This window comes from Bufo bufo, chromosome 1, assembly GCF_905171765.1.
Source record: "Bufo bufo chromosome 1, aBufBuf1.1, whole genome shotgun sequence".
In the NCBI taxonomy this organism is placed as follows: domain Eukaryota; kingdom Metazoa; phylum Chordata; class Amphibia; order Anura; family Bufonidae; genus Bufo; species Bufo bufo.
This window is the reverse complement of record NC_053389.1, coordinates 180,913,580-180,926,175: the sequence shown is the minus strand read 5'-3', so window position 1 is coordinate 180,926,175 and position 12,596 is coordinate 180,913,580. Positions and strand designations below refer to the sequence as shown.

Sequence of the window (12,596 nt, the reverse complement as noted above, 5' to 3'; positions counted from 1 at the left end):
GTTAGACATAGCAGCAGGAGGTTGTACATGCAGATGTGTTTGGAAAAGAGAAAAAGAATCCAAGGAGGACAGGTCACACAGGCTATAGATAGGGAAGAGAGCACTTACAAGCAGTTTTCAGGGGAAAAACAGCAGCACCCTAGACACACAGATACAGCATTTATTACTGGGAGGGTCCAAACTGAAACTTTTTTTTAACTTAAAGGGGTTCTCCGGAAATTAAGAAAGTAAAAATACTTAAATATTACGTTATAATAAATATATTCCCAAATACCTTTCATTATTTAGAGTGGCTAGTTTTGTCTACGGAGCAATTACTAGGATAAATAAAATGGCCGCCATCCTACCAGTACACTCAGAACCTGTCCTAATCACACAGGAGGACAAGTTACTTCACAACACTGAGCTGAAGAGCTGCCTTATCCTCTTCTCTGCTCTGCGGGAATGGAAATAATGAGGAGACATGAAGTACAGAGAGGAGGGTGGGGGTAATGAGCAGCAGCACTTGTATGCTGTCTCCATTACCACAGTCTGTACTGTCCATTCTCTCTGTACTTCATGTCTCCTCTGAACTAAATTCCCCAGAGAATAAGCTAAAGTTCTTATCAGCTGTAATAAGGATCATAATCACTGACAAGATGAGCAGAGAGGAGGATGAGGCAGCTCTTTACCTCAGTGTTGTGAAGTAACTTGTCCTCCTGTGTGATTAGGACAGGTTCTGTTTGTACTGGTAGGACAGTGGCCATTTTGTTTCCCCTGATGATTGCTCCCCCAACAAAACGAGCCATAATAAATAATGAAAGGTATCTGGAAATATATTTATTATAAAGTAATATTTGAGTATTTTCATTTTCCTAATTCCTGAAGAACCCCTTTAATATGTAAAAAAAAACAACAATGTTATTTTCCTTCTCAAAGTTGTCCATGGCCTTTAAGCTTGCATAGTCTTACATGAGGAACCCGGTTCTCTAATATGTATGCCCTTTGTATACCCTTGGAACACCAATATTTTTTGCATAGTACAGAACAGAATATAGAACTGAAGAGGATGCAGATGCATAATTATCGAAACTGACCACATACACAGATTGATTTTAAACATTGGGTTATCCTCAAACTGTGCATATAATGTACTCTGGCCGACTCTTTCATAATTTCAGAATGTATCATGTATAATATTTTAATAAATGTATATAATGTCATTGTGATATGTAATATTGGATGTTTCATACATGAGCATGCAATTAATGTTATGTGTATATATGTTGAATTCTGTGTTGTCTGTATAGTCTATCTATATTTGACTGGTATTGCCCGGTGATTTACATGTTACGTGTTTTCAGTTATAAGGAGTGCCCTATGTGTGAAGTTTCCATGCATGTAAGTGTTGAATGTTCTACATTTCAGGTGTTTGTAGTTGGCTTCTTGTAGTTTTTGCATGTTACATTTTATCATTCATCACCTTTCATCGAAGAACTGAGCTGTTACCAGTTTTGGAATTACAGCTGAAGAGCCATTTTTGCATGTGGCATGGAAGACCCGGGCTGGAGAGTCATCATGTCAGAAAACCACTGACTTTTCATTGCATCACAGCAATGAAGGATTGTTTGCAAATTTTCTTGTTCATGGTTGGTGTAGCGCACGGTACACAACTGGCTGAATTATACCTATTCTTTACATTTTTTCTGAGTATATATTTTAATTTTTTGACTTTCAGAGTATTATGATGAAGATATGTCACAGGATGGTAAGTCTTCAACTTTTAGAGACATAAGCAGTCATCAGAATACATGTACGACACATCATTATGAGTCGAAGAAAACCAAGATATTTTTAATCCATTAAAGAAGATTGGATTAGTCACATCTCAATCTGAAATGTTTTTGAAATCAACAGGTGAAGACAAAGTAGTTTATCACAGCATGAAATGCATGATGGGTTATTATGATATACGGCTGACCAACTATTTTCCAATGGTTGTAATAGGAACACTGGAACACATAGAACATCCGAGCACCAGAATTATTTACCATCGATCGGTGGGGCATGCTGTCTACGTGAACTTTTGCTTGATAACTATGTGCTTGGCTGGTTCAGCCTCCATTTACAATATAGCAAATAGTATCTGTTGCCTTAACTTTTTTATGAGTGTCCATTTTCATTTTTTAATTTACAGAGGACTACTTTGAAGACATGTCTTCCTATGGTAAGTTCTTTAAGTCTGGACGACGGCTGTCTGAAGAGAAATCATAGAACTATCTGTTATTCATGAGTGTTATATGAATACATTTGTAAAAAAATAAATAAATAGACACCAAATAGTATGTCTTAAATCCCAATATTCACAATATTTACTAAGGATTATGAAAAATAATTCCAAATCCAGTTTACAGTAGAAGACAACTAATCATCACTTGTTAAGTTAAAAATATAATCACTATTTTATTAATAAGCATTGGGGATGATCTTTGTTTCTATTTGTCCATGACAAAATATTAAATAAAGGACATATCTGTTTTTGGTGATTTACTATGAAGAACATTTTACATATTTCGGAATAGGGAAAGACCATTGTTATTGGTATTTTTATCATGTTACTTAATGGATTTCCAATAAACTATTTTTGTAATTTCATTTGCATATAAGCAAATTACTAATTTGAATATATACATACATATATATATGAATAATTGTTACCTATGCTGGGAAAACATTGAAAGATTGAGCACATATACACCCTTGTGCACTCAAAGTGCTAAATAGAGGATAGTCAGGAACATTTATTGTGCTTTTTGACAGCTTTTATTATGCATAGCACATGCAGAGTAGAAATAAGCCATTTTACATTTAACATAACTATATCCAACGTCTGCACTCAATGCCCCCTAATGAGGATGTGAAAACAGAATTTCAGGAATGTTTTCAAATATTAAAAAGGAAAAACTAATATTTTGAAGGAACATACGTATTCAGACCTTTTGGTATGACACTTGAAATGTAACTATTTTTATTGATCCTATTTGAGATGTTTCTTCTACACTTTAATTAGAGTCCACCGGTGGTAAATTCAGTTGATTGGACATGACTTGGAAAGATACGCCACTGTCTATATCAGGTCTCACAGCTGACAATGCATATCAAAAACCCATATTGGATGAAATAACTGCCTGTAGACACAAGAGTGGAGGCACAAATCAAGAGAAGGATACAAATAAATTGCTGCACTGAAAGTTCCCAAGAGCAGTGTGGCCTCCAGAATTCTTAAATGGAAGAATTTTGAAACAACCAAGACTCTTCCTAGAGCTGGCTGCCCCACCAAACTAAGTCATCTGATGAGAAGAGCCTTGGTAAGAGATGATCAAGAACCCAATGGCCCCTCTGGATAAACTCAAAAGATCCTGTGTGCAGATGGCAGAAACTTCCAGAAGGTCAACCATCACTGCAGAACTCCGCTAATCTGAGATTTGGGGCATAATGGCCTGTAAGAAGCGTCTCTTCAGTAAAAGACACATGAAAGCCCGTCTGGAGTTTTCAAAAAAGCACCTGAAGAGCCTTCAGACTGTGAGAAACAATATTCTCTGTTCTGATTAAACCAAGATTGAACTTTTTGGCCTCAATTCTAAGTGTTATGTCTGGAGGAAACTAAGCACTGCTCCTGTGTTAGCCTGAACTTCCTCAAGCCCACCAGAGGAAATTATCCTAGGCCCTACTCTCAAAAACTGAAAAGGGATGTGGTTTTGTCAAGAGTGAAGTGCTCATCTTAGGGATCCGTTACTAGCAAGCTGTTTAATGGAGAACCATTATCTTTAGTGGATTGTAATCCACTAGTAACAACTATGACAATCATTAGCAATCGTTTACCTACCTTTAGGGTTTTCTTGATAAGATAGCAGTGGGTCCCCTATCCTACTGTGCCCTGTGCAGCGTTACAGACTGCATACACAATATGTCCACCCATGATCTTATTCCAATGCCAGCTCTAAATTGTCTTTATCTTAAGAGCCCTATATTAGGGGTCCTTTATTGTGTAAGAGCTTGGCCCACCCAAGAATTCTCTGGTACTCTGGAACGACACTGCACTGCTTATCACCCACCCTGTACTATCTGTACAGTCAAGCATGGTAATGATAGCATCATACTGGGTGTTTTTCAGCAGCTGGGACAGGGGGACTGGTCAGGATTGAGGGAAAGCCAAATGGAGAAGAGTACAGAAATATTATTAATGAAAACACCTTCCAACAAGACAATGAACCTAAACACGCAGGCAAGATGACCCAGAAGGGCTTTAGGGATAACTCTGAATGTCTTTGAGTGGTCCAGCCAGAGCCTTGACTTGAACCCATTTGAACATCTCTAGAGAGACTTGAAAATGGCTGTTCATTGTCAGTCTTTAACCCGTAGGATACCAGCGCCGTATATGTACAGCACTGGAAACTGGGTCAGAAATCCCAGAACTGTACAGCTACAGTGCGCTGATCGGACGGGTGCAGGAGCTGCGCCCGCCTGATCAGCTGCAGGGATTCTGCAGTCACTGATAGCCGGACCCTTGCTGTGTGCACCGACATCGGTGAAAACACAGATGCTGGCGCATTAACCCTCGCACTGCCGTGGTCAGCGCTAACATCGGCACGTGCTGTATCCTGATGGGTCCGCGTGTCCATCGGGTCCCTGCGCTGCTGTGACGGGGACCCTATGGCTTGGATGGCAGCCCGATACCTTCCTTAGGCATCGTGGCTGCTCTCCGTTTCAGCCTGTGAGATCCAGCCCCCTGGAACTTACAGGCAGGAAGGCAGTAAGTGTATTACTCTGGTAATACACTTACAACCAATGCATTACAATACAGAACAATATTGTAATGCATTGTAAAGGGGATCAGACCCCCAAAAGTTGAAGTTCCAGAGTGGGACAAAAAAAAAAGTAAAAAAATTATTTAAGTATTAAAAATTTTTTAAAGTTTAAGTAATTTTTTTTTTGAAGTTTTAAGTAAAAAAAATAAGCGTCCTTCTCCCAATTTCTGGTCACCTTGTCTCACAAAAATGGTACCAATAAAACCGTCATATCATCTCGCAAACAATGAGCCTAAATACCAATTAAACCGTCATCTCATCCCGCAAAAAAAAAAAAACCCTACCAAAAACAATCACCCAAAAAATACCAAAAATAGGTGTCTCAGAAAATGGCAACACAAAAAACAAGATTTTATTCTGTTCAAAAATGCTTTCACTGTGTAAAACTTAACAAAAATAAAAATAATAGACACATTGGGTATCGCCACATCTGTAACAACCTGCTCTATAAAAATATCACATTATATGCCCCCTCAGGTGAATGCTGTAAAAAATTAAAAATAAACTATGCCAAAACAGCCATTTTTTTCACCTAGCCTCACAAAAAGTGTAATACCAAGCAAAAAGTCTTATGTACCTCCAAAATGGTACCAATCAAACCGCCATCTCATCCCACAAAAAATGGGACCCTACCTAAGACAATCGCCAGAAAAATAAAAAAATATGGCTCTCAGCAAATAGCAATACAAAAACAAGATTTTATTTTGTTCAAAAAGGCTTTCACTGTGTAAAACTTAACAAAAAAAAAAAGATAGACATATTATGTATCGCCGTGTCCGTAACAACCTGCTCTATAAAAATATCACATGAGATGGCCCTCACAAAAAGAGTAACACCAAGCGATCAAAAAGTCTTATGTACCCCAAAATGGCACCAATCAAACCGTTATCTCATCCCGGAAAAAATTATCCCCCAGATAAGACAATCATTAAAAAAAGAAAAACCAATGGCACCCATAAACCAATCCATCAAAATCTGCGCTGCAAAAGCCACATGCCACTCCTTCCTTTCTGAGTCCTGCCATGTGCCCCCACAGCACAGGAGAAAATGGGTAAAAAATTATGGGGAGATTTTTCTCCTGTTACCCCTTTAGAAAATGAAATATTTGGGGCTAAAGCAATATTTTTTTTAGAAGAAATGAAACTTTTCATTTTCACAGCCGCGTTTCCAAATTCCGTAAAACGCTTAGGGGGTCAAAGTGGTTAGTACCCCCCTTAATATATAATTTTAAGGGGTGTAGTTTCCATAATGGGGTCACTTTTTTAACGTTTCCACTGTAGGGGTGCGTCAGGGTCTCTTCAAATACAATATGATGCCTAACAACCATTCTAGCAAAATCTGCCTCCAAAATCCATATGGCGTTCCTTTCCTTATGACCACTGCCACGTGCCCATACAGCAGTTTACCGCCACATATGGGGTATTTCTGTAAACTGCAGTAGGGATCGACCAATTATCTGAGTTACCGATATTATCGGCCGATATTAATGATTTTTAAAGTTATCGATATTGGCATCTAACCTTGCCGATATGCCGATAATGCGTCCAGCGCGCTCATGTTCCCTCAGCAGCACACGGGAGAAGTAGTCACTGTCTCCCTCCCCCTGTGCCGGCTGACAATGAGGAGAGACAGGAGGAGGAAGGACGGGCACACTGCGCCACCAATGATAATTAACGTTAAATACAAATACAGGAGGCGATGCCTAGCCTATATGACAGGAAGCTGTGATCAGCAGCAGTTAACCCCTCAGAGACAGGGTGCCGGCTATGTGATTCTGCGCCGACACAACCGCCTCCTGTATTAAACGTTAATTATCATTGGTGGAGCAGTGCACCCTCCCCAGTATTAAAAACATTGGTGGTGCAGTGCACCCTCCCCCCTTCCCCCGGTATTAAAATCATTGGTGGCACAGTGTGCCCTCCCCCCACCCCCCAGTATTACAATCAATGGTTGCGCAGTGAGCCCCCCCCAACCCCCAGTATTAAAATCATTGGTGGCGCAGTGCACCCCCCAACCACCCAGTATTAAAGTCATTGGTGGCAGTGGCCAAAGGGTCCCCTCCCCTCCTCTTCATTGGTGGTGCAGTGGCAGCTTTTGATAGGAGCCCCAGCAGTGTAATCCTGGGTCTCTGATCGGTTACCATGGCAGCCAGGACACTACTGAAGCCCTGGCTGCCATGGTCAGCTCCCTGCTGCCATGTGTACAATGCACAGGGCAGCAGGGAGAGTGTGAAGTCCTATTCACCCTAATAGATCTCTTTTAGGGTGAATAGGACAAGGGATTGAAAGATCCCAGGTTCTAGCCCCTAAGGGGGGGAAATAGTTATTAAATAAAAAGTAAAAAAAACTAACAAAAAGTTTATAAAAAACACCAAAATATTAAGTATAAATCACCCCCTTTCACAATTTTACATATAAAATATATAAACAATAAATAAACATATCACATATTGCCATGTCCAAAAAGTCTAAACTATTAAAAATAAATCTCCTATGTGGTGAATGCCATAACAGAATTTTTTTTTTCAAAAAATGAAAATGCACAGAATATCGGTATAAGTTATCGGCTATCGGCCTAAAAGTTCACAGGTTATCAGTATCGGCTCTAAAAAAATCAATATTGGTTGATCACTAAACTGCAGAATCAAAGTAATATATATTGAGGTTTATTTTGCTGTTAACCCTTGCTGTGTTGCAAAAATAAATATTGATTAACACAAAAATTTTTGAAATGTCACCTCAAGGGTTAACAGAGTTTGTAACATCAATTTTTAATAATTTGAGGGGTGTAGTCTCTAAAATTGGGTCATTTATGGGTGGTTTCCATTACGTAAGCCCCTCAAAATCCCTTTATAACTGAATTTGTTGCTTAAAAAAATGGTTTTGGAAATTTTGTTTAAAATTTGAAAAATTACTTCTAAACTTCTAAGCCTTCTAACGTCCTAAAAAAATAAAATAACATTTACAAAATGATGCCAACATAAAGTAGACATATGGGGAATGTTAAGTAATAAATATTTTATGAGGTATCACTTTCTGTTTTAAAAGCAGAGAAATAGAAATTTTTATAAAATTGCAAATTTTTCATAATTTTTGGTAAATTTGGGATTTTTTCATAAATAAAAGTGAAATATATTGACTCAAATTTATGACTGTCATTAAGTACAATGTGTCACGAGAAAACAATCTCAGAATGGCTTGGATAAGTAAAAGCGTTCCAAAGTTATTACCACATATAGTGACACATGTCAGATTTGCAAACATTGGCCTGGGATTTAAGGTGAAAAATGGCTCGGTACTAAAGCGGTTAAACAACCTGACAGTGCAAGGATCTACAGAGAAGAATGTCAGAAAATCCCCAAATCCAGGTGTTCATACCTTGTGGCATCATACCCAAGAAGATTGGAGGCTTTAATCTCTGCCAAAGGTGCTTCGACTTATGTCCTGAGTAAAGGGTCTGAATACTTTTGTCAATGCAAGATTTCATTTTTTTGTTTTGTTCACATTCCGGTGGTGAATTATCAAACTGGTGTAAAGGAACAGTGGCTTAGTTGCCCATTGTATCAAATCAAATTCCACCTTTCATTTTCCAGAAGAACTCTGAAAAATTAAAGGTGGAATCTGACTGATTGATATGGGCAACTAAGCCACCTTTCCTTTATACCAGTTTGATAAATCTTCCCTTCTATTTTCAGTTTGACATTATGGGGTATTGAGTGCAGAATGATGGGGGAAAAGTTGAACTTTTGTTTTAGTGCCTATATATATATATATATATATATATATATATATATATATATACACATATACACACCACACACACTCTATATATAACTACATAGCAATAAATATATATATAGTACATACTATATCACATCCCGTAACAGTGACATCCACATTACACCCAACAGTGACAACACACCACAGTGCCCCCAGTAACAGTGCCATCCACAGTGCCCGTATATAAGTGCCATCCACAGTGCCCATATAACAATACCATCCACTGTGCCCATATAACAGTGACATCCACAGTGTCTCATAACAGTGACATGCACAGTGCCCACATAACAGAGACATCCATAGTGGCCCATAACAGTAGACACAACAGTGACAACACACCACAATGCTCCGTAACAGTGCTGTTCACAGTGTCCGTATATCAGTGCCATCCACACTGCCCATATGACAATGCCATCCACTGTGCCCATATAACAGTGCTATCTACAGTGCCCATATAAGAGTGACATCCACAGTGCCCCCATGAGAGTTATATCCACACTGCTGCCATAAGGGTCCATTTACATGTTTTTGGTGCTGTGTTTCACGTGTTTTCTGTGTAAAATCTGTGCCAAAAATGCTTCCAAAAAAATTACAATGGGAGGCAGAACTTTTTTTCCATGCTGAAAAACCAGTGTGGAAAAAAGTCTCTATCTCGGAATTCGCACTGATTCTACCATTGAAATGAATAAGAAGCTGAAAAAATAGGAAGCTGGGGAAAAAAAAAACACGTCAAAAACCAAAACAAAACTGGGAAGAAAATCATTGCAGATTCCGCATTGATTTTTCAAACACATTTTTAAAATCCGACATGTGAATAGTGCTCCCATAACAGTGACATTCACAGTGCCTTCTTAACAAAGACATCCATAGTCCCCCCCAACAGTGCTTTTCACAGTATCCTCATAACAGTGACATCCGCAGTGCTCCCATAACAGTGACATCCACAGTATCCTCATAACAGTGACATTCACAGTCCCCCCTAACAGTGACAACACACAGTATCCTCATAACAGTGACATCCACAGGGCCTCATAACAGTGACATCTACAGTCCCCCCCAACAGTGACATTCACGGGATCCTCATAACAGTGACATCCACAGTACTTCCATAACAGTGACATCCACAGTGCTCCTATCCCATAACAGTGACATCCACAGTACTTCCATAACAGTGACATCCACAGTGCTCCTATCCCATAACAGTGACATCCACAGGACTCCCATAAGAGCATCATCCACAGTATCCTCATAGCAGTGACATCCACAGTGCTCCCATAACAGTGACATCTACAGTATCCTCATAACAGTGACATCCACAATATCTTCATAACAGTGACATCCACAGTGCTCCCATCCCATAACAGTGACATCCACACTATCTTCTTAACAGTGACATCCACAGTCCCCCCTAACAATGACAACACACAGTATCTTCATAACAGTGGCATCCATAATATCTTCATAACAGTAACAACCACAGTACTTCAATAACAGTGAGATCCATAGGACTCCCATAACAGCATCATCCACAGTATCTTCATAACAGTGACATCCACAGTGCTCCCATAACAGTGATATCCACAGTATCCTCATAATAGTGACATCAACAGTCCTCCCTAACAATGACAACAGACAGTATCCTCATAACAGTGACATCCACAGTGCTCCCATAAAAGGGACTTCCACAGTGCTCCCATAACAGTGACATGCACAGTATCCTCATAACAGTGACGTTTACAGTACCTTCTTAACAGTGACATACACAGAACCGCCATAAGAGTGACATGCACAGTCCTCCCAAATCAGTGACATCCACAGTGGCCCTATAACAGTGACATCCACAGTGCTCCCATAACAGTGACATCCATTGTGGCCCTATAACAGTGGAGAAAAAGCAGTGGGTTGTAATGGACACCTGGTGTAAAACTGTCTGTAAGACTAAGAATGAAGGACTTGCGAGCTTCTATTGGCTAATACAGGTCATGTGATGGCGCCATTTATACGTTTTTGTTGATATTTCAAACACGGTAGGTCCTAGAAAGCTGAAACCCAGTCTACAACCTTCAGAAGCTGCTGATTTACCTCTATGCCAAATTTGTTGCAGATTGGTCCAGTCGTTTCGCCGTGAATAAAGGACAGACAGCAGAAATTCATATTATATATAAGATACATATATAGTTAATGTGGTTACAAACAGAACATTATATTAGTTCTCTGTATGATTTAAATCCCATATTTCTGTTTTGATTAAAGAAACTCCGGACGCCGACGTTGATATTTCTACCCTGACAGGATTATTTGTGAAGAAGCCACATAATTTAACAGTGCAGACAGGTATGTACTAAGAAAAACATCTGTAAACAATATCACCATTACTTGGAGTTTATTCATATTTGCATTGATACTGGCTTGGAAGTGTTTGAAAGGGTACAAAAAATATAGAATTTTTCAGAAAGTGTAATGTAATTTTTGCTATTTGAACTTGAGATAAGCAGTACAATCAAAGATATTTAAAGGGCTTCTGTCACCCCACTAAAGTCATTTATTTTTTTTGGGCTAGTTAAATTACTTATATTGCGATATATGAAAATATAATCGTCTTACTTACTTTGATTCAGCAGTTTCTTCTAAAAACGAAGTTTTATAATATGTAAATTAGGTCTCTATCAGCAAGTAGGGCGTCTACTTGCTGGTAGCAGCTGCAGAAAACCGCACCCTCGTTGTGTTGATTGACAGGGCCAGCCGGGATCTCCTCCTCCGGCCAGCCCTGTCGGCATTTCAAAAATCGCGCGCCTGTGTTCATTCGGCGCAGGCGCTCTGAGATGAGGAGGCTCGCCTCCTCAGCACTCCCTCAGTGCGCCTGCACCGATGACGTCTTCTATTTTGGTGATGTCATCGGCGCAGGCGCACTGAGGGAGTTCTGAGGAGGCGAGCCTCCTCATCTCAGAGCGCCTGCGCCGAATGAACACAGGCGCGCGATTTTTGAAATGCCGACAGGGCCAGCCGGAGGAGGAGATCCCGGCTGGCCCTGTCAATCAACACGACGAGTGGGCGGTTTTCTGCAGCTGCCTAATTTACATATTATAAAACTTCGTTTTTAGAAGAAACTGCAGAATCAAAGTAAGTAAGACGATTATATTTTCATATATCGCAATATAAGTAATTTAACTAGCCCAAAAAAAAAAAAAAAGACTTTAGTGGGGTGACAGAAGCCCGTTAAAGTGAGAGAATTTGTAATTTGGACAATCTATTCACTAATCTCTAACCTAAAGAACTGACAGCTGACAGTAGGTTTCAGAAGCCCTAAGGTCCCCCCTCAACATTTGGTGGGACGAGGAAGGGGAACGGCCTAGAGAGTGGGACAGTGCTCAAAATCCCTGTTAGAGAAATCCTGAAATTCTGTGTGTGAGAGAGATTGTGAAGATTTACCTGCAATAGGGCTACTTTCACATCAGTGCTTTGGCATTCTGGGTTTTGAGATCCGGCAGAGTTTAGGGCCAATGCATTGAATGGGATATGCTACGTTCCGGCAGCATTCCATTTTGTGACTGTACTGCAAGCTGCGGTTTTGGGTCCGGTCATCCAAACTGAACAAACCGGATCGGTCATTAAAAACAATGTAAGTCAATGGTGTCAGATCCATTTTTTGGGGATCCAAAAAAAACTGGATCTGTCACCCATTGACTAACATTGTTTTTAGTGACAGATCTGGTTAAATCAAACAGAACTGTTTTGGTCCGGTTTTGAGATCCTCTGGCAGATCTCAAAACCAGAAACCACAGCGTAAATGTGAAAGTAGCCTAAAACATGTAACCTGTGGACAGGCGTGGCACTGTTTTCTCTAATTGTGGACAGTACTTTGAACACCCCATTTTTTGTGGGAGAATAATGAGATGAAGTAAACCTTTTCTTTACAATATTAGGAAAACATTTTACAACCTTTTTTAAAATCTCAATTATATTTTTCCTT

The 12,596-nt window shown here is 39.6% G+C and overlaps 2 protein-coding genes across 6 annotated transcripts in view; both read left to right on the top strand.

Moving 5' to 3' along the window:
- The window catches only part of LOC121001740 (myosin-binding protein C, fast-type-like), a 607,494-nt gene that overhangs the window by 48,765 nt on the left and 546,133 nt on the right, over positions 1-12,596 (top strand). The window lies entirely within an intron of this gene.
- The window catches only part of LOC121001720 (myosin-binding protein C, fast-type-like), a 272,071-nt gene that overhangs the window by 48,830 nt on the left and 210,645 nt on the right, over positions 1-12,596 (top strand). For 2 of the 3 annotated variants that reach the window (XM_040432909.1, XM_040432918.1), the window contains exons 3-4: positions 2,177-2,206; positions 10,880-10,960. In XM_040432909.1, coding sequence (XP_040288843.1) covers positions 2,177-2,206; positions 10,880-10,960 — 111 coding nt within the window. The remainder of the gene's footprint in view (positions 1-2,176; positions 2,207-10,879; positions 10,961-12,596) is intronic. The other variant, XM_040432923.1, reaches the window with a different exon arrangement.